The 23,189-nt window shown below is 33.8% G+C and overlaps 1 protein-coding gene across 1 annotated transcript in view; it reads left to right on the top strand.

Annotated features, from left to right (window-relative positions):
* The first annotated feature begins 605 nt into the window (after positions 1-605).
* Positions 606-23,189, top strand: part of HEATR5A (HEAT repeat containing 5A) — a 169,100-nt gene continuing 146,516 nt past the window's right edge. Inside the window, exons 1-6 of the mRNA XM_044665059.1 lie at positions 606-769; positions 2,476-2,687; positions 4,189-4,297; positions 11,279-11,428; positions 11,865-12,036; positions 15,535-15,695. Coding sequence (XP_044520994.1) covers positions 644-769; positions 2,476-2,687; positions 4,189-4,297; positions 11,279-11,428; positions 11,865-12,036; positions 15,535-15,695 — 930 coding nt within the window. The 5' untranslated portion in view covers positions 606-643. The remainder of the gene's footprint in view (positions 770-2,475; positions 2,688-4,188; positions 4,298-11,278; positions 11,429-11,864; positions 12,037-15,534; positions 15,696-23,189) is intronic.

The following is a 23,189-nucleotide window of genomic DNA, read 5'->3' as shown; positions in this document are numbered from 1 at the left end:
TTGTAAACCTAAAGAACTACAAAAGTAAATTGTTAATACTATTGTTATTTTCTGTATATTTCAAAATTAGGCTCTCTATCCTCATCTTCACCTATTGGGTTCCCTTACTTCTTTTATGTCCCAATTATATCCCGTCTTCTCCAAGAAACCTTTCCCAACCCCATTTAATTCTAGTACCTCCTCTTAGTTAATTATTTCCTGTTTTTCCTATGTAGAGCTTATATGTATATATTTGTTTATTGTTTCCTCCCATTATATTGTGAGCTCCCTGAAGCCAAAGACTGTCATTTGCACTCTTTTTGTATCCTCAGCAGTTGGTATAGTATCTGGTACATAGCAGGTACTTAGTAAATGTTTATTTATTGGTTGATCAATTATTAAAAATCACATTAAAGTAGTTGTAATTTTTGCAAATTTGAATATCCACTTTAAAAGTTGTATATATTAAACTGTGCTTCTGCTTGCTTTAAAATGCTCTCATAAAACCCTAAATTATGCTTTCTTCTCCATTTAAAAATTATTTTGTTTTCTTGCAGATACTTGTATTTAAGACTACTAACTGAATTTTAATGAGAGGAATCCTTGCTGTCACTCTATAAGTTTTCAAGCGTGGTTTAAAAAGAAAGAAGATTATTTGCAAGGAATGGAACTGGCTCACAGCTTATTGCTGAATGAAGAAGCATATAATCAACTTGGAGAAGTTCAGAAGGCAGAGTTTGTTTTTGAGTGGTTGAAATTTTTAGAGAAAGTTTTACTAGCAACCAGCAGGGTATGTAAAATTAAAAAAATAATTACTTAAAAAAACCTTCCAGCTAGTCTTTTCTTGATTTTCTTACTGTTGCTCATGGTCTTATAAATTTACAATGTAGGCCACTTTTTAGAATTTTTGTATTATATAGATTTGTAGTGGGGCGGCCAGAAAAGGAAGGCCTTTCCAATTGTGCCAGGGTGTCAGTCAACTATGTATTTCTCTTAAGTAGCTACAGTTCTGAATATATCTTAAAAGTATTTCTGAGAAGATAGACTCTTACAACTCTGCAATGGAATAGTCTTATATATTTCCCATAAAAAGGAATTTATTTTATATTGTAATCACTAGATAGTTTGTCACATAAAAAGATGGAAAGAAATAAACCAAAATTTAAAAATTTGTTAAAAAAATTAATGATTTGTGATTGGCCTCTCCTACTTTACAAGATATACCAAAAGTCTTAGTTCAAAGATACTTTGATAAGTGCCTAAGGCAGAACATTTCAATAGGAATACTTCTGGTATTTCTTTTTTTGTATGTAAGATTTTTGATCATATGAAAAGTCTGTCTTTTTGCATATTGTAAAATATTTTGAACATTTAAATCAGAGTATTCTATTTTATCAAAGGTTTTCTCTGCATCTAATATAATTGTATATCATTTTTCTCTTGTCAGTTGGATTTATTATATTGTTTTTCCTAATATTAAACCCATCCTTTTCATTCCATTCACAAATACAACCTAGTCCCAATAGAAACCTTTTTAGATATACCTCTGTATTCTATTTGCAAGATTTTTATTGATATTTTTCTTAGTATTTGCTAATAATATTAGTCTATAGGTTTTTTTTTAAGTTTTTTTCCTGTTTATTATTATGAACTTGACAAAAATCAACAAACACAAACATTTACCCATAAAAGGAGAATGTAAAAAAGACTGCATTTGAAACCATAAATCTCATTACATACAATTTCGGTATTTTGGGAGTAGATTTAAAATTTAATATGGTAGTTTCTTTTACTAGAGGCAGCTCAGTGGCACAGTAAAATAGAGCTCTGGGGCAGGAGTCAAGAAGATCTAAATTCAAATCTAATCTCATGCTTCCTAGCAGTGTGACTTTGGGCCTTATCTTGTTTCCTTAGTTACTTTAATAATAATAATACAATTATAATAATACAAGTACAAACAGAGGAAGAAAAAATAGGCATAGACTTTGTAATAGATAAATTGCTCTAGTAAGAATGTATTTCATTTCCAACTTCAAAATAACTTGTTTGGCAAAAATGAGAACCGTACCAACAATATTATCAAGTCACAAAGAATGATGGGAGGAAGAATCTCTTAGGACCATGGTGGTAAGCCCATAGAACGTATGCCAGAGGGGCCACTTAGAGCCCTCTCTGTGGGTATACACGCCATCACCCCAGCACAGAATTTGCCAGAGTTCATTACTAGAAAGCCAGAGGGCTGCAGGGCCAGGCTGCTCCCCTCTCACTCCCCTGAGGACATTTCTCACATCACCCACCCCTCTAAAAGGTTCGCCATCACTCTCTTAGGGTATAAACATAACAAAATTATTTTGTTTCATGAGCAAAAGAAATTGGCATTTTAGTGCATATTTAAATTTATAATAATATTGTTTAAGATATTGAATTTAAAAATATGAGACATTTATAGACTCTCATATTGCTTTTTAATTGTTTTTTTGTTAACTTTATTTCTAGGCTGACATAAAGGAGAAACAGAAGAGGATTGTTGAGCAACTCATATCTTTGTTAAACAGCTCTCCAGGGCCACCTACACGAAAGCTTCTTGCTCAGAACTTAGCTATTCTTTATAGTATAGGAGATACATTCTCTGTTTATCAAACAATTGATAAGTGTAACGAACTCATTCGTAGCAAAGATGATTCTCCAAGTTATCTTCCCACAAAGCTGTAAGTTGAATATTAAACAACCTAAAACATAAGAATATTATGTGATGTTCTTTGTGAAATATTTAAATTGTTTGAAAAATGGATTCAAAACTCAATGTAAATACAAATTGACATCCTTTTTAAAAATGCCACTTAAATATTTCATTGGCTTTGAAGGTTGAGAATATTAGGAAAGTTGAGAAAATAAGCTGTTTTCTTATTTTGTGTTTAACATACTTGAATGGCATGTTGTGAACTCTGGGTTTGGTGAATCTGTATAGCATTTAAAATACACAGCTGATTTCTTAGGGAAGGAGGAGTTTGGGTAAGTTGCTTATATTTTGGAAGGACAGTAATTTTTAGAATAGTAGTTCCTGTCTCTTAATTTATCTTCTTGACTTCAACAAATTACATCGTATTGGTGGGAAAAAATGCTACTTTAAAAGTTTCTGAAAATAAAGAGTTGACCATTGTACTGTCTTTCTCTCCATAAATAGGATTCAATAAGTTAGGTATAGTAATTTTAAAAAATTGTTTGCTGTTGTAGTTATTAGAGAATGTGGAGCTTATTACAGTATCTTTTTCCAGGAAACTCTCAGATTTCACAAATAATTAACATGATATGATATTCTTGTCAACTTCTTACTTTTCCTTCATTTTACATGAAAGGCTAATTTTGATTAATCACCCAAGAAATCAAGCATACTAAAAAATTATTTTGCCTAATTAACATAGAATTTTATAATTTTTAGAGCTAGAAGATAATACTGAGATAACATATCTCAATTTCCCATTACGGAAGAGTAAACTAAAGTGTAGAGAGATTATGAACTGCCCGAGATAATATAGTTAGGTAATATCAGAGCCAACACTAAAACTGAAGCCTCCTGACTTCTACTCTAGTGCTTTTCTTACTATATAATGATGCTTCAAGAAAAGGATCTTAGAGGGGGCAGCTGGGTGACTCAGTGAATTGAGAACCAGGCCTATAGATGGAAGGTCCTAGATTCAAATGTGATCTCAGATACTTCCTAGCTATGTGACCCTGGGCAAGTCACTTAACCCCCATTGCATTACCCTTACACCTCTTCTGTCTTGGAACCAATGCATAGTATTGATTCTAAGATGGAAGGTAAGGGTTTAAAAAAAATAAATAAAAGGATCTTAAAGATAGAATTGAAATTTGGATTAATTGAAAATTAGTTGCATACTTTTAACATAACAGGTTTCTTCATCTGTAAAATGAGAAGAATGAACTAAATAATATCTAAGGGTTTTTGTAGCACCAAAATTCTGACTGTTTTTAATCCTAATATTTGAACATGAAATTTTTTTGTACGCCTGAAGAATCAGGTTCTACAATTTGGCAAGTGATTTTTTTATAGCAAAATTGAAAAGCAATTCATTTCTGCTAAGGATTACAATCCATTTTTTCTCTTAGAGATATATCACCTTTTTGTTCTAAGATTTTTCCTTCTCTGTTTGTAATCATTTCTCTAATCTAATTTGTATTTTATTTTAGTGCTGCTGTGGTCTGCTTGGGCTCTTTGTACAAGAAATTAGGGAGACTATTGGGCAACACCTTTATAGATACTGTGGGGAATATACTTAAAGCTATGAAGAGTGCAGAGGTAAGACGCCATAAGTGTAAAATGAAGAGTAGCAGAATAATGTTTTTAAGGCTTTGCGACTATTTAAAGGCTATAAAATTTTATTATAACAAGTCCATGTAAATCTTGCTAATATGTGTTTGAATATGTTTTCTTTGAATGTGTCAAATACATAAATAGCAGAGCATATAATAGGTATAAGTATATACTTCTTTTTTTCACAACTTTTTTTTAACCTTATATAACTCACAACGTTTTTTTTTAAACCTTACCTTCCATCTTGGAATCAATACTCTGTATTAGTTCCAAGGCAGAAGAATGGTAAGGAATAGGCAATGGGTGTTAAGTGACTTGCACAGGGTCACACACTAGGAAGTGTCTCAGGCCAGATTTTAACCCAGGATATCCTATCTCTGGGCCTGGCTCTCCCTGAGCCACCCAACTGCCCTCCTATTTCACAGCTTCTTAAAGGTTGTGCAGTAGAGCATAAACTCTAGCAAGAGCTATCAAGCTGGAAATGTTTCAAGTTTGAATCTGGGAAGAGTCTACTGCTGTTCAAGGTCTAAATTCAGAACTTCAACCTTTTAGTTGATGAATTTTTTTAGCTGAAGAAATTCTTAAAGTCCACCAGCTAAATTACAGAGAAGTTGTTTTCTATATTGAAGAAAAACAGACGTATACTGATAGCATTATGCATTCTGGAAATAATGAAGCAATGAGTATATATTAATAGTATCTATTTAAGGATGTATATATGTTTTTGTGTATGTGAGCCCTTGTTACCTCTGAGATCTCTTACATATGAGGGTCTTCACAGACGTCTCCAACAGCCTTTTTAGGCTTGCTCTATATTACACAACTTCACACTCCCTTTCATTCCTGACAAATGGGTACTTGCTCTTCAAAAAGCATTACTTCTCATTTCCCTGGCAGGCCTTTGCTTTGCTTTCTGTGCTTAGAATATATTTTCTTTCTTTCCCTTTTTCCCTCTCCTTCCCTTCTTCTTTCCTTTGCCTCCTCTATCTCTCTCCCTCAAAGCACAACTCAGGTAACAATTAAACATAGACTCTCCCCTTTCAAAAAAATTACCTTTCCTCTGATAAAATGTTAAACTTTCCAAGGGCAAGGATTGTTAGATCTTTATCTTTGTATTCTGAAAGCACTTTTCTTTTTGGTCCCATAACATATTCTATAAATATCTACTGGTTAATTTTATTGCTGTTCCATACATATATATGTACCCTTAGGTATGCCTAACCTATGACATATCCCATGAGCTCTGCCTATGCTGTTCAAGAAAATGAGGGCTGAGAGCAGCTTGGTAGCACAGTAGATAGAGCACCAGGTATAGAATTGGGAGGACCTGGGTTTAAATTTGACTTGATACTTCGTAGCTGTATGACCCTGGGCAAGTTACTGGTCCTTGCTATTCCTCTGTCTTATAATTGATACTAGCACAGAAAGTAAGGTTTTTTTTTTGTTTGTTTCTTTGTTGTTTTTTTCCTTGTTTTGTTTTGTTTTTTAAGAAAAGAAGTGTTTAGGGTGAACAGGCCAAGAACTGACTTGATCTGAATCCTCATTTATTGCACATGACCAAATCCTATATCTTAATGATTATGAGCTAAAGAGTTGAGATTCCACTGTATTTCTAGAATGTGATAGAGTTCCATTAGAGACAGTCTGTTCCTATTTTTTTTATCTTAATGGTTTATGATAATCACCCAGAGAGTGTTTTCATAGATCCAATATATGAAGATAGGGATGGAAGAGAATTTTTTTTTGTCTTCAACAAATAACAAATCTCCTTTAATAACTCAGAATTAAGGCTCATTTTTCTACAGTGTGGTTGTATGACTTAGGATCATGGAATGCTATTGACACTAAAGAATTAAAAAGGAAGATCACACAGAGCACAATATTAGTACATCTTTTGATGTGATCAGACTACAACATAAAATAAGGAAAGAATGAGAAAGAGGGTTGACTGGTTATGATGCAAGTGAGAAATGGAGTTATGTCTAGAACCAGAGACAGTGCTTCTCATTCTCCTTTGATCTAATCCAGTATGGTAACAGGGATTAAATCTGGGTAGAAATAAGAAAATAGTTAATTGATTACCATGATTCTCATAGAGTGCTTAACAGTTTGAGCGCTTGCTTGGAGTTAACAAGAGACTAGATTAAAGGGGGAAGGATCTATTTTTTTTTTACCATTTATTAATATTCATTTTTAACATAGTTACATGATTCGTGCTCCTACTTTCCCCTTCACCCCCTGCACTCCCCCCACCCATGGCCAATGCACATTTCCACTGGTTTTAACATGTCATTGATCAAGACCTATTACCAAATTGTTGTTAGTTGCATTGGTGTGGTAGTTTCAAGTCTACATCCCCAATCATGTCCACCACAACCCATGCGTTCAAGCAGTTGTTTTTCCTTTTATGTTTCCTCTCCTGCGGTCCTTCCTCTGAATGTGGGTAGTGTTCTTTACCATAAATCTCTCAGAACTGTCCTGTGTCATTGCATTGCTGCTGGTACAGAAGTCCATTACAGAAGGATCTATTTCTACAAAAATATTTATAGCTGCTCTTTATGTAGTGGCAAAGAATTGGAAATTGAAGGGATGCCCATCAATTGGAGAATGGTTGAACAAATTTTCATATATTATGGTGAGGGAATACTATTGTGTTTTAAGAAATAAGCAAGATGATTTCATTTAGTATTCCAACCTCAATGGAAGAGAAATTTTCCTTTATTTTAGCGTTTTTGTTATCCAGTGCCCTTTAGGACAATGGGAGTAAGCCTATTTTTTGCCTTTTTATAATATAAAGGCTATCAGAGTATTTAGTGTAGTATTTAATATAGTTTCAACTAAAGAGAAAGACATTTCATCTTTTTGTTACTAATTTTTTATTAATTCAGTGGTTTTCTTATTTCAGTTTTGTTAATTTCTCCTTTAATTTTTAGAATTTTCAATTTAGTCTTAAATTGGGGATTTGTAATTTGTTCCTTTTCTAGTGTTTTTTTTTAGTTGCATGCTCAATTCATTAATCTGCAGTTTCTCTATTTTATTTATGTAAGCATTTAGAAATATGAATTTTCCTCTCAGTACTACTTTAGCTATATCCCATAAATTTTGATTTGTTGTCTCCTTGTTATTCTCTTTAATGAAATTATTAATTGTTTTTATAATTTATTCTTTGACCCATCTCTTTTTAAGAATTAGATTATTTAGGTTCCATTTAATTTTTAATTTGTCTTTCTATGGGCTCTTATTGATTATACTTTTTATTGCATTATGATCTGAAAAGGATGCATTTATTATTTATGCTTTTATGCCCTAGTACATGGTTAATTTTTATGTAGATGCCATGTACTGCTGAGAAGGCATATTCCTTTCTATTCCTATTCAGTTTTCTTCATAGATCTATTAAATCTAACTTTTCTTCTAAGATTTCATTTGCCTTCTCAACTTTTTTCTTGTTTGTTTTTTGGTTAGATTTGTCTGGTTCTGAGAGGGGAAAAGTGATGTCCCCCCACTACTGTCCTTTTTCCTCCTATAGTTCATTTAATTTCGCCTTTAAAAATATGGAGGCTACATAATTTGGTGCACATATGTTTAGTATTTATATTGCTTCATTGTTTATGGTACCTTTTATCAAGTTGTAATTTCTTTCCATGTCTCTTCTAATTAGATCTATTTTTATATTAGCTATGTCTGAGATCATGATAGCTGCTTTTACTTTAGCTGGCATAATAAATTCTGTTCTAACCCCTTACTTTACTCTTTGTGGGTCTCTGTGCCTCAAATGTCTTTCCTGTAAACAATATATCATAGAGTTCTCATTTTTAATACACTCTGCTATCCACTTCTGTTTGATGGGTGAGTTTATCCCATTCATATTCACAGTTAGGATTACTAACTCTGTGTTCCCCTCCATCTTATTTTCCCCCTTTTGCTCCTGTTCTTTCTCTCTCCTTCCACTCCATCCCTCTTCACAAATGTTTTGTTTTTAATCACAGCCCCCTTATACTTGTTCCACTCCTGATATCTTCCTCCCCTCCATCTCCTTGTCTAATTCCTCTCCTTCTCTATCAGGTGAGATCAGCTTCTATACCCAAATGGGTATGGTTGTTATTCCCTCTCAGAGATAGTTCTATTGAGAGTAGAGTAAGTATTCTAAGAGTAAGTAAGCATTGCCCATCACCACCCTCATCTTCCCCTCCATTATAACAGTTGTTTTGCACCTTTTTAGGTGAGATAATTTATCCCATTCTACCCCCCTCATTTCTCTCAGTGCAATCCTTTTTTTTTTAATCAATTGATTTTTTTTGTATATCATGTCATCCTAATCAACTTACTCCAGTGCCCTTTACTTATGTATACTCCTTCCTTCTGCTTTAATAATATTAAATTTTTAAGAGGTACAAATATCGTCTTAACTCATTATATGAATATAAACAGTTTGACCTTATTGAATCCCTTAAGTTTTTTCTTTCCTTTTTTCCTTTTTATGCTTCTCTTCAGTCTTGTATTTGAACATCAAATTTTCTGTTTAGGTCTGGTCTTTTCATCAGGAATGCTTGGAAATCTTCTGTTTTATTAAATGACTATTTTTCTCTAATATTCAGTTTTATTGGGTAGGTGACAGTGTGTTGGTTGTAAACCTAATTCCTTTATCTTTTGAAATATCAAATCTTCCACTCCTTTAATATAGAAGCTGCTAATCTCTGTGTAATCCTGACTCTATGATTTTTGAGTTGTTTCTTCCTGGCTGTTTACAGCATTTTTTTCTTGGCCTGGGAAAGAATATCACTATTAAGAGGATTTATTTCAGGACATGATGGGTAGGTTCTTTCAATTTCTATTTTACCTTCTTGATCAAGAATATCAGGACAATTTTCTTTGACAATTTCTTGTAATATGTCTAGGCTTTTTTTTTTTTTTTAATGGCTTTCAGGTAGTCCATTGATTCTTAGACTCTCTTGGATCATTTTTCAGGTCAGTTGTTTTCCCAATGAGATATTTCAGATTTTTGTCTATTTTTTCATTTTTTGATATTGTTTTTATTGTTTCTTAATGTCTCATGAAGTCATTAGTTTCTACTTGCCCAGTTCTGACTTTTAAGGAATTATTTTCTTCCATGAAGGCGATCTTTTTGATCTCCTTTTCCATTTGGCTAATTCTACTTTTTTTTTTTTTTAAACCCTTACCTTCCGTCTTGGAGTCAATACTGTGTATTGGCTCCAAGGCAGAAGAGTGGTAAGGGTAGGCAATGGGGGTCAAGTGACTTGCCCAGGGTCACACAGCTGGGAAGTGTCTGAGGTCAGATTTGAACCTAGGACCTCCTGTCTCTAGGCCTGGCTCTCAATCCACTGAGCTACCCAGCTGCCCCCACTAATTCTACTTTTTAAGGAACTCTTCATGAGATTTTTATGCCTCTTTTTCCTCTTTGCCAGCTCTGTTTTTAAGTGTTATTTTCTTGTGTCACTTTCATTTCTCTTCCCCATTTTCCCTCTCCCTCTCTTATTTGATTTTTTAAATCTTTTTTGGACTCTCTCAGGGCTTTAGACCAACATTTTTCATATTTTTCTTTGAAGTTTGTATGTAGGTGCTTTGATTGCACTTCTTCTTTTGAGTTTGTGCCTTGTTCTTTTTTGTTTTCATGATAATTTCCTGTGGTTAGGGTTTTTTTAAAGTGTTTTCTGTTTTTCCCAGCCTTTATCTTCAAGGTGGGCTCTGTTCTCAGGTTAGAAGGGGTACTCTCTTATACTTCAGTTTTCCCTTGTTGCTACCCTTAGCTCTAGTTTTAGGTTTCTACCAGTTTCAGTACTTCCAAGGTAGTATGATAGTCTGTGGGCTGAGAGCTCTAAAAGCAACCTCCCACTGCTGATTCAGTCTACTCCAGGGCCTGCTGTTGGTTTGTAGGGTTCAGAGCACTGTGAGCTACCTTGTGGTGGGGCTCACTGCTTCACTTCGGGTGTAGGCTAGGGCTCAGGGCTTACAGTGGTCAAATATATTTTGAACTGTCTTGTGCTGGGGCTTGGAGCCTCACTACAAGCTTGGAGGGGCTTTGAGCTTTCCCTTAGGCTTATATTGGCTAAGCTTATTGTAGACTGCCTTTTACTTGGGCTTAGGCCCTTACTGTAAGCTTGTACTAGGATTAGGACTTCAAAATATGGGTTTCAGTGCGGTGCTATTGGCTTAGGCAGGGTCTTGGGGTCTCAAAGTTGGCTTGGGCCCAGATTCAGAACCTGGAGTAGTAAGGGTAGGGTGGAGGCTTACTGTTAGTTTGCATAGGTACTACTTGACGGCAGGCTGCACAGCTTAGCTATGAGCTCCATGGCTTAGCTGTGGGCTGTGCTTCCCTCTCACCCCTGTGAAACAGACCCTTTCTACCTACCTTTCAAGTTGTTTTCCATAGGAAAATTATTTCATTCCACCCCCTTATTTATCTGTTACTCCAATATTTGTTTTGAAGTGTTATTTTAAGATTGTCTAGAAAGGATTCTCAGAGAGATTCAAGCATTCTATATCTCTATTCTGCCATCTTGGCTCTGCTGCTTTTGTTACTTATTTTTTCAAATTCTGTTGAAATTATCTCTTAGCTCTTATTTTGCTATTAAGTCAATTTCAGTCATGTGTGATTCTTCATGACCCCAATTGAGGTTTTCTTGGCAGAGATACTGTAATGATTTTCCATTTTTGTCTTCAGTTCATTTTACGGATGAGGAAACAGAGGCAAACAGAGTTTAGTGATTTGCCCAGGGTCCCACAGCTAGTGGATATAGTTCAAATCTAGTCTCAGATATCTATCTGAGACTAGATTTGAACTATATCCACTTTGCCACCTTGTTGCTCTTTCTTAACAAATGCCAAAATAATTTTATTATTTATACAAAATCTATCTACTCATTACAAAGTCTTACATATAAATAATATACCCTTGTTTCCTGTTTGTCATTGAAAAATTGTTAATTTTCCACCCTTTTTTGATAGTCTCAAGGTCGCTATGAGATTATGCTGAGTTTGCAAAATATCTTGAATGGACTTGGAGCCACTGCTGCCCCTTGTCACAGAGACATTTATAAAGCTGCACGATCATGTTTAACAGACCGGTCCATGGCAGTTCGGTGTGCTGCTGCGAAGGTAAATAATCTGAAAACCAAATTTTTAAAAAATTGATATAATTGCAAAATAATGTACCTCCCCTCCGTCCTATCTTTTTAGCTGCTTGAACATATTAATGAATTGTTCAGTGATATTAACATGCAAAGTGGAAATGAGGATTATTTTAAAACCTGTGTTCCTAGCAATATACATAGAACATTTTAGGAAGTAAAATAGACCTGTTACTTATAATTATTCATTACCAACAAGATTGATTCCCAAGAGGGATTTTTTGACAACTTGCTAAGTCGTGAATAGATTTTTTTTAAGTCTAAAATGTTGCTTTTACAGTCATTATTCATGTGCTTTTGATAGAAAATGTTTTTCTTGGACCCTAAGAATCTTTTATTATTTATTTCACAAACAATTTTATGTTGCTTATTGAATTGTTTAATTTTTTTTCCTTCCTGGATAGTGTCTCCTTGAACTTCAGAAAGAGGCTACCTTTATGTGGAGTACAGACATTGACAGTGTTGCAACTTTGTGTTTTAAGTCATTTGAAGGTTCCAATTATGATGTGCGAATGGCAGTATCAAAGCTCTTGGGTACAGTACTGGCTAGAGCTGTGATATCTAAACAAGGAACAGGTAAAATTTGTGAAATCCTTTTGAAAATGCCCTTTAATAATTTTTCTTAGGTAGTTTAATTTTTTGACATTTTTGCTTTTGATTCTGAGACAATTGCTCAACCGATTTGAAAACTCTTAGGTTGAAACAACAAGAATAGTCATTTTAGCACTATATGTTTCCTTATAGTCTTGAGCTTTCTTAACGTGCTTCCAGATGTGTAATATTGTTTAAACTTTTTATAGTGCCATTTAAAAATATTAAATTGTTATAGTATATGTATTGCTCAGCTATCTTTACAAATGGAAGTGAGCAATGATAGTTAACTCCAAATGGTAGATAACTTCAAAAACAATTACATTTGTTTTTTTTTCATTCTTTGTTATTGTTATAACAAACATATGTTATAACATTTTCCTTAAGAATTAAATTTTCCTTAGTGTTAATTGTTATACCCTTTGTATATAGTAGGAGGGAAAGTTGCCATAGGAGAATGTATGGGAACAAACAAAATTAGCCTGTGATTAGAAAAAGATGGTAAATAATTCACTATATAGTTTGCATAGTAACATATCAGTTACTATATAGCAGTGTTCTCTATTGTAAAAATTGCATTGAATTTTATATTAAATCCTTTATGTAAAACTTTATATTGACCCTCAATTCAACTATTTAACTTGAACTAGTTAAGCTATTTTTGCTTAGAACCCTAAATTTAATTCAAAAAAATAAAATATGGCAACTTTACGTATTCTTGCTAATTCCTCGTTGGCGTTCTTTGTATTAATTCTTGTTCACTTTTCTTCTTATATGGTCATAATTACTGTGTACTCTATTCTTACAGTTCTGCTTTTTTTTATTTTGCACTTTGTCTTCATATTCTTCACTTTTTAGTATTAATGGTATTACATTATTCTATTACCTTGATTTATTACAATTTATTTAGCCATTTCTTCAATTATTGGACATATAGATTGTTTCCAGCTTTTGTGAGTATATATGAATTATACATGTAGTTAACTGGACAATCTCTGAAAAGAAAGTGTTTTTTGTTTGTTTCTGATACACTTTTAGGATATAGTCATAAGAATGAAATTAATGAGTCAAAGGATTTTATTACTTTTGTAACTTTTCCTTTGTATCACCATACTGCTCTCCAACAAAATTTTACAGCCCTAAAAATAATGAATGAATATATCTGTTTTCTTTACAATGTGCTTTGCTATTTATTTTTTCCAATTTGGTGTGAAATGGTACCTTTAAGTTTTATTTTCAATGTGCATAAGATTGAGAATTTTTCAAGTATTTTTTTTTAATTTTGAAAATAATTTTTAAAATTACCTATTCTTATTCTTTGATCATTTAGCCATTGTGGACTAGACCTTTGTGAATTTTTATATCTTCTTATACATTTAAGATGTCTAGTCTTCATCAGGCCATTAGAGTTAACATTCAGATATAAAGGAACATTTTATTGTATGTCAAAAATGTAGAAATAGAGGGTTAACAGGAAGAAATTTTTAAGAAATGTTTCACTTAAGCAATAATTTTTTTTGTTCAGACCTGAAGGATATATATTTCTCAGCTTTGCTAAGTGGTTAAAATCACTTGTAGGATTAGCTTACACATGATTTTTGTAAAATTTTTGTAAATTAGGATTACATAACTATAGGCAATAAGATGTGAAATCTTATGTCTTTAAAAATTATAGAAGTGGGGCAGCTAGGTGGCTCAGTGGATTGAGAGCCACGTTTAGAGACAGGAGGTCCTGAATTCAAAACTGGCTTCAAATACTTCCTAGTTGTGACACTAGGCAAGTCACTTAACCTCTGTTGCAAAGCCCTTACTGCTCTTCTACCTTTGACACAGTATTGATTCTAAGACAGAAGGTAAGGGTTTAAAAAAATTATAGAAGTGATTTTTGCTTTCTGTGATTTTTGTTAAAATACAACAAAAAAAATTAGGACTACCTAAAAATAACAGATAATAATTTTAAAACAAATAGCCCTTGGTGGTCCTTTCCTACAATTTGATTTTGTTGTCTGATCCTATACATTTCTAGTCTATTTCAATGATTTTTCCAATCCAGAGGAAACTACCTAAATCTGGATCACCCAAACTATGTTTTAGGGAACTCTGATATTCTGTAAAATGTGAATCAAATTTCAAAAAGAAAACTTCAATGCTAGTAGTATTTGTCCCTCTATAATACTAAATGTTAAATTATATTTGTGCATTAAAGACTATCAAAAGTTCTGACTATATACAGCATTTTGGGGGATGTTGTAAATAGATCTCATTTCATTCATTTTCTTCAAAATTTCCATGATTTTTCCTCCTTCCATTCTTGTTTTCCACCAAGTATTGAATGAGTTCTGTTAATTATTTCAAGAGGCTGAATTACTTTGAGAAATGCCAGTCATCCTAACAAAGCCTTCTTGTCATGTATTTTGGACAATGAAAGTCTTACTAAGGAAAATGATTGTTCTTTTATCAAGTAATGAGAGAAGAGGATTTGATTTCTCCTCATCTGATGGTCATAAATAAAAGTATTGTTTTCATTATTTAAAATGTTTTCTGCTTATATACCAGTGACATTTTTCTTCATTGCTCATTGCTCTTTGCTTAATTTTTCTCTAGGAACTTCTAAATAAACCATACTTTGTCAATCCCATTTTAATAAATATTCTTTATTTTTGGCTATATCATTTAAAATAATCTTTCAGTCTTTGCCTCTCTTCAACTGAAGAAGACTTCTTTTTTAGTCTTACGCAAATAGTTTGCACATAAATGTCCCCAAAAGAGAATTGTGCAATCAAAGTTCAAGGAGGAAAAAAGTTACTGAGGCAGTCTTCTGCTGGTAAAAGTTTGCTTCCTAATGTATATTTCCCAATCCTTTGGTCTGGTCTAGTCTTTACTATTTCAAATAAAGGACCAAAATCCTCCATAAATAGATAGTAGAATGTGGAAATGAGGCAATAAATGTTCATACTGGATAGCTAAAATAAACATTCTAAAATATTTTTTTCTTAACTTTTCATTGTATATAAATTGTGTGCTAGCTGTTATTGTATCTCTTTTTTGTTTTTGCCAAATTTTACTTTTTTAAAGTTGTTTAATTTTGAGTTATATTAATTTGATATCTTATTCCAGATTTTTTTAAAACCAGAAGTAGAGGCTACCTTATATCTTATTCCAGATTTTTTAAAAACCAGAAGTAAAAACCACCTTATAAATCTTGGTAGCAAATAATAGAATTTGATTTTTCTACTTCCAATCTCTGAGTTTCTCCTGTTTTTCAGTAGTATAATGGAGGACACAACTATCATTATTTTTTATCTTTGATTCCAAAGTTTTACTTTTTTAAAATTTGCCTCAAGGTTGCTAGAAGTTTTACACTTTGTTTTACAGTTAAAATTTTATCTTTGTTTCAAAAAAGCTTTGACTATAAATTTAACTTTTTTCTATGAAACGTAAATTATATTTAGAGAATGTTTTGACTTTGTTTATTATATATAGCAGCTTCCCGGCAAAACATTCGCAGAGTCTCTCTGGAAGAAGCCATGGAGTTACTAGGAACAGGATTTTTGCGTGGGAGTTCAGGATTTCTTCGAGCCAGTGGAGATATGTTGAAAGGAACCAGTTCAGTCAGTAGAGATGTTCGAGTTGGTGTTACTCAGGTCTGGATCACAAATTAAATATCTCACTACAGTTCTCATTGGCTTAAATCGAAAGTCTTAGCCCTCATTTTCTGGCATGTTTGGGATAATATTGAAATGTAAACTTCTTTAGAGTTTCTACAATGACAGGTGCTCACAAGTATGATGATTTGACATATATCATTTAAAGCTTTTGAAGACTATATAAGCAAGAGATCCTTATTTTCACTTTGATCTTAAGCAAAACCAACTAAATCTGAAGAGAATTGATTTTGTTGTAGTATAGTTATGTAATTCTTTTGTTTCTGAAGGCTTATTTTCTTATTTCTTATCGTTAAACATATTTTTTCAGTGTGCTTACAAAATTTTAGTTGTCTTAAGGTATGATTGCATGGACTGTATTAAAATGTAATATTTTTTAAATTTTTTCAAAAATACTGTGTTTCAGGGGACAGCTAGGTAGCTCAGTGGATTGAAAGCCAGGCCTAGAGATAGATGGGTGGTCCTAGGTTCAAATCTGGCCTCAGACACTTCCTAGCTGTGTGATCCTGAGCAAGTAATTTAACCCTCATTGCCTAGGCCTTACTGCTCTTCTGCCTTGGGGCCAATACATGCATTTTTTTAAATACATTTAAATACATTTTTTTTAAATACTGTGTTTCCATTTTCTTTTGTTTCTTTTTGAAAATAACAGCATGTATAAGGTAGTTCCCAAAGGTAATGATAAAATCAAGAAAAACAGTATGCCCAGAGAATTCATTTAAGAAAGAGGTTTCCAAAAATGACTAGTGTAAAAAAAAGAAAAAGCATCACTTAAACTTATTTTAAAAAATGTAACTGAATATTGCAGAATACTCAAGACTACCCTAGAATAATCCTTTTCTTCATTGACTTCATTTCTAGCTTCTCATTTAAAATCTCTTACAGTATAAATGCATTATATTAATATTTTGTTATATCAGACTTATTGAAAATTTTGTTGTTTAGTTTCATTTATAACCTACCCCTTGCTATCTTGTTTTGGGGTTTTCTTGGCAAAGATACTGGAGGGGTTGCTATTTCCTTTTGCAGTATTTTACAGATGAAGAGCTGAGGCAAAAAGGGTTAAGTGACTTGTCCAGGGTCACAAAGCTAAAAAATTTCTCAGGCCAAATTTGAACTCAATAGTAAATTCATTTGTAATGGTAAATGAATGCTGTTGAGCACTTGTGAGAAACAGGGATATGCAAAGGATTGATTGTTTTCTGGTGATTAAATGTGTCATGGCATTTATTTATAGAGGTAGCTGTGACTCAGTGGTTAAGAATACGGGGCCTGTAGTCAGGAAGACCTGAGTTCAAATCCAGCCTCAGACCCTTCCTGGCAATATGACTCAGGCATTTCATTTAACCTTTGATTGCCTGACAAAAAGAATCCCACTAGAGAAGGAAATGGCAAACCACTCTAGTATCCTTGCTAAGAAAACCCCATGGATAACTCTGCTCCATGGGGTCATGAAGAGTTGGACACAACTGAAGAACAACAAAATTTATTTTTTTTAAATAATTTTTATTTTTTAGAAACGTTATCCATGGTTGCCTATTCATGTCCCTTGCCCATAAAAATTGGGGAATGGCTTGATTTTTTTATGCAATTGATTTAACTCCTTGTATATTTGAGTAATTAGACCTCTGTCAGAGTTTTTTGTTATAAAGATTTTTTCCCAGCTTGTTGTGTCCCTTCTGATTTTGGTTGCATTGTTTTAGTTTGTACAAAAGCTTTTTAATTTAATGTAATCAAAATCATTATTTTACATTTTTTAATTTTCTCTAACTCTTGCTTGGTTTTAAAATCTTTCCTTTCCCAGAGATCTGACAAGTATACTATTCTGTGTTCACTTTATTTATAGTTTCCCTCTTTATATTTAAGTCATTCGCCCATTCTGAATTTATCTTGGTGTAGGGTGTGAGATGTTGACCTAAACCTAATCTCTCCCATATTGTTTTCCAAATTTCCCAGCAGTTTTTGTCAAATAGTGGATTCATGTCCCAAAAGTTGGGCTCTTGGGGTTTATCATAGACTGTCTTGCTGACGTTACTTACCCCGTCTATTCCACTGATCTTCCCTTCTGTCTCTTAGCCAGTACCATATCGTTTTGATGACTGCTGCTTTATAGTATAGTTTAATATCTGGTACTGCTAGGCCACCTTCCTTCACACTGTTTTTTTTTTTTTCATTATTTCCCTTGATATTCTTGATCTCTTGTTCTTCCAAATGAACTTTGTTATAGTTTTTTCTAATTCAGTAAAGAAGTTTTTTGGTAGTTTGCTAGGTATGGCACTAAATAAGTAAATTAATTTGGGTAGAATGGTCATTTTTATTATGTTAGCTCATTCTACCCATGAGCAACCAATAGCTTTCCAATTGTTTAGATCCAGTTTTAATTGTTTGGGAAGTGTTTTGTAGTTGTTTTCGTATAATTGCTGTGTTTATTTTGGTAGATAGATTCCTAAGTATTTTATATTGTCTAGGGTGATTTTAAATGGTGTTTCTCTTTCTACCTCTTGCTGCTTTAATGTGTTGGAAATATATAGAAATGCTGATGATTTATGTGCATTTATTTTGTATCCTGCAACTTTGCTAAAGTTGCTGATTATTTCTACAAGCTTTTTAGTTGATTCTCTAGGATTTTTTAAGTAGACCATCATATTATCTGCAAAGAGTGATAGCTTAGTCTCTTCATTGTCTATTTTAATACATTCAATTTCTTTTTGTTCTCTAATTGCTATTGCTAGTGTTTCTAGTACAATGTTAAATAATAGAAGTGATAATGGGCATCCTTGTTTCATGCCTGATCTTATTGGGAAGGCTTCTAATTTATCCCCATTGCATATGACGCTTGTTGATGGTTTTAGGTATATACTGTTTATTATTTTTAGGAAAGGTCCTTCTATTCCTATACTTTCTAGTGTTTTCAATAGGATTGGGTGTTGTATTTTGTCAAAGGCTTTTTCAGCATCTATTGAGATAATCATGTGATTTTTGTTTGTTAGCTTCTTGATATGGTCAATTATGTGGATGGTTTTCCTAATGTTGAACCATCCTTGCATTCCTGGTATAAATCCCACCTGATCATGGTGGATAATCCTCTATATCACTTGCTGGAGTCTCTTTGCTAGTATTCCATTTAAGATTTTTGCATCTATGTTCATGAGGGGGATTGGTCTGTAGTTTTCTTTCTCTGATTTTGATCTACCTGGCTTTGGAATCAGTACCGTATTTGTCTCATAAAAGGAATTTGGTAGGACTCCTTTGCTTATTATATCAAATAATTTGTATTGTATTGGGATTAGTTGTTCTTTGAATGTTTGATAGAATTCACTTGTGAATCCATCAGGCCCTGGCAAATTTTTCTTAGGGAGTTCTTTGATGGCTTGTTCAATTTCTTTTTCTGATATGGGATTATTTAAGTATTCTATTTCTTCTGCTGTTAATCTAGGCAATTTATATTTTTGTAAATATTCTTCCATATCACCTAGATTGCTATATTTATTGCCATAAATTGGGCAAAATAGTTTTTAATGATTGCCTTAATTTCCTCTTCATTAGAGGTGAGGTTTCCCTTTTCATCTTTGATACTGTTAATTTGGTTTTCTTCTTTCCTTTTTTTTTATTAGATTGACCAGTACTTTGTCTATTTTATCTGTTTTTTCAAAATACCAGCTTTTAGTCTTATTTATTAATTCAATAATTCTTTTACTTTTGATCTTATTAATTTCTCCCTTGACTTTTAGTATTTCTAATTTAGTTTTCATCTGTGGATTTTTAATTTTTTTGCTTTCTAGTTTTTTAAGTTGTATGCCCAATTCATTAACCTCTGCCCTCCCTAATTTGTTAATATATGCACTCAAGGATATAAATTTCCCCCTGAGAACTGCCTTAGCTACATCCCACAGAGTTTGGTAGTATGTCTCTTCATTGTGATTCTCTTCAGTGAAATTATTGATTGTTTCTATGATTTCTTCTTTAACTAATTGGTTTTGGAGAATCATATTATTTAATTTCCAATTAGTTTTTGGTTTGCCTCTCCATGTATCCTTACAAATAACTATTTTTATTGCATTATCATCTGAGAAGGTTGCATTTATTATTTCTGATTTTTTGTATTTGTTTGCCATGTTTCCATGACCTAGTACATGGTCTATTTTTGTGAATGTTACATGTGTTGCTGAAAAAAAGGTGTATTCCTTTTTGTCCCTATTTATTTTTCTCCATATATCTATTAACTCTAATTTTTCTACGACTTCATTCACCTCTCTTATCTCTTTCTTATTTATTTTTTGGTTTGATTTATCTTGGTCTGATAGGGGGAGGTTGAGGTCACCCACTAGTATAATTTTGCTATCTATTTCGTCCTTGAGTTCCACTAGCTTCTTTAGAAATTTGGATGCTATACCGTTTGGTGCATACAAGTTGAGTACTGGTATTTCTTCATTGTTTATACTGCCTTTTATTAGGATGTAGTTACTTTCCCTTTCTCTTTTAACCAGGTCTATTTTTACTTTCGCTCTGTCAGAGATCATGATGGCAACCCCTGCCTTCTTTTTCTCATTTGAAGACCAATAAATTTTTCTCCATCCTTTCATTTTTACTCTATGTATGTCTACCTGTCTCATGTTTGTTTCTTGTAGACAACATATGGTAGGATTTTGGTTTCTAATCCACTCTACTATTTGCTTCCGTTTTATGGGCGAGTTCATCCCATTCACATTCAGAGTTATAATTATCAACTGTGTATTCCCAGACATTTTGATTCTCTCTCTTTGTCCTGTCCTTTCTTCTTTCCCTATTTCCTTCTGTTCTAGTATTTTGTTTTTAATCAGTTCCCCTAATCCCCTCCCTTGTTGTACTTCCCTTTCTCCCCCCTTCCTTCTTATTCCCCTCTTATTGTTCTTTAAAGCTACACCGTGCTCCCCCCCCCCCCCAAGCCCTCTCCCTCTCTAGTACTGCTTCCCTCCCCACTGGTCCATTTGTTACCCTTCTACTTTTCTATAGGGCATGAATCAATTCTCTGCCCGAATGGATCTGATTGTTCTTCCCTCTTTAAGTTAATTTCAATGCATTCACAAATTAAAAAGTGTTTCCTTTCTCCAACCTCTTTACCCTTCCATTGTATTGGTCTTCTCCCCTGTTCGCCCCATGCACTTTATGAAATATAAATTTACTCCATTTTGCCTATTTTCCCCTTTCTCTTAATATTATCTCCTTTTTTTACCTCACGTTTTGTATATATGTATATAGGCATATACATATATACATAATACATACATGTATCTTGACAATTCATCCTATACAGTTTGTCCCTGTTCCCTCTAATTATACTTCTTTTATCTCCCCTGTTGGTGATAACCATTTTTAAGAGTTACCAATATCTTCTTTTCTTATGGGGATATAAGTCAATTGAGCTAATTGGGTTCCTTAAAGAAAAGGGTTTTTTTGTTTTTTTGTTTTGTTTTGTTTCCCTTCCCCCCCTCACCCCCACTCTCTTAATTACCTTGTGGTGATTCTCTTGTGTTCTGTGTTTGAGCAGCAAACTCTTTGCTTAAGTCCGATTTTTTCTTTATGAATGCTTGGAAGTCTTCGATTTTGTTGAATGACCTTACTTTCCCCTACAAAAATATAGTCAATTTTGCTGGATAGTTAATTCTTGGTTGTAGACCTAGCTCTCTTGCTTTCCGGAATATTGTATTTCATGCCTTCCTGTCCTTCAATGTAGATGCAGCCAGATCCTGTGTTATCCTAACTGTGGTTCCGTGGTATCTGAATGACTTCTTCTTAGCAGCTTGTAATATTTTTCTTGGTCTGGTATTTTTTGAATTTGGCTATAATATTTCTGGAAGTTATTAGCTGTGGATTAAATGTAGGAGGTGATCTGTGGATTCTTTCTATTTCCACTTTTCCCCCTTGTTCGAGAATGTCAAGACAGTTCTCTTGCATAATTTCCTGTAGAATGATGCCCAAATTTTTCCTTTTGTCATGCTGTTCTTGCAGACCAATAATCCTTAAATTGTCTCTTGAAGATCTGTTTTCCAGATCTGTGGTTGTGTCAATGAGGTGTTTCATATTTTTCTCAAATTTTTCATTTTTAAAATTTTGTCTTATATAGTCTTACTGCCTTGTGAAGTCATTTGCTTCTAGTTGTTGAATTCTAATTTTTAAAGACTAAATTTCATCCCCGGCTTTTTGCTCATTCTTCTCCTTCTGGTCTGCTTTTCTTTGTAGATCATCTTTTACCTTCTTTGCTTCATTTTTCAGCTGGTCAATTTAGGCCTTTGAGACATTATTTTCTTGTTTTTAGATCATGTATTTCCTTTTTACCAATTGCGTTCAGCCTCTGTTGATTGTTTTCCGAGTTCTTGAGTTATTTGGATTTTGAGTTCTTGAGTTAATTGAATTTTGAGTTCTTGAGTTAATTGAATTTTAAGTACTTCCAAAGCCTATGTCCATTTCGCTGAATTTTCTGTGTTTTTTCTTGGTGTTCCTTTATCTTCTGATTCATTTGCTCTTTGTTCAATTTCTAAATAAAAGCTGTCAATTGTGGTTTCTTTTTTCTTTTTCTGTTGTTTACTCATGTTTTTTCCTTCTTTCTCCCCTGTAATTGGCTATAATCTTGATCCTCTCTGATCATATTTTTGGGTTTGGGCTATTCAGCCCTGGAAGGACTTCTTCTCTGTTTTGTTGATTAATTAGGTTAGCGAGACCTGAGGCCAGATATTCCCCAGCTGGTGGTAAAAGCTAATGAAGAGAATTCAGCTACTTTCCTTGTAGTCTTTGGGGGAGGGTTGTTGGAGCTTCCCTGTCCTCTGAAGACTTCTTGTCTTCAGTGCTGATAGGATTAAGCCAGGTGGGATTAATCTGCTCAGTTTGAGTGCCATGAGGTCAGATTTTGCCCTGCTGGTGGTAAAAGATAGAGAAGTGAATTTGGCTTCATTCACTCTAGTCTGTGGGGGAGGGTTGTTGGAGCTTCCCTGCCCTCTGAAGACTTCTTGTCTGCTGTGCTGAACCTGGGTGTGGCTGATCTACACTACTCCAAGTACCCTGAAGTCAAACCCTCAAGAGAAAAGGGGGGGGGGTGTGTAGCCCAAGATGGAGGGTATGTTTGCCCTCTCTGGGTTTCTCCCCCAGTAGCTTCCCTGCTGTCTGTGATCAAAGCCTTGAGTTTGGCACAGTGGTGCCAGCAAGGGACTCTCTCAGACTAGGGGCCCAGCCCACCTAGGGATTCCAGTATCCGCTGGTGACTCAGCACATTAGGTGGAGGAGGGGATCTGGGATCTTCCTCCTTTCTTTCCCCTCCCACCTGAAAGTTCCAAGAATTCAGGCTTTTTTTTTCTCTTTTTTTTCTGCGTATCTTTTTAGTTGGGTTCAGCTGGAGCATATCCCAGCTCTGTTGTGTTATCAAATTTGGTTTTCTGTTCCTTTGGAGCCCTTTGTCCTTAATTGGTGGTGAAGGGCTTTAAGGAGGTTTGGAGCCTTACT

The sequence above is a fragment of the Gracilinanus agilis genome, chromosome 2 (genome assembly GCF_016433145.1).
Source record: "Gracilinanus agilis isolate LMUSP501 chromosome 2, AgileGrace, whole genome shotgun sequence".
NCBI lineage: Eukaryota > Metazoa > Chordata > Mammalia > Didelphimorphia > Didelphidae > Gracilinanus > Gracilinanus agilis.
Note: the sequence above shows the minus strand (reverse complement) of the source record. Positions and strands in the feature narration are given on the sequence as shown.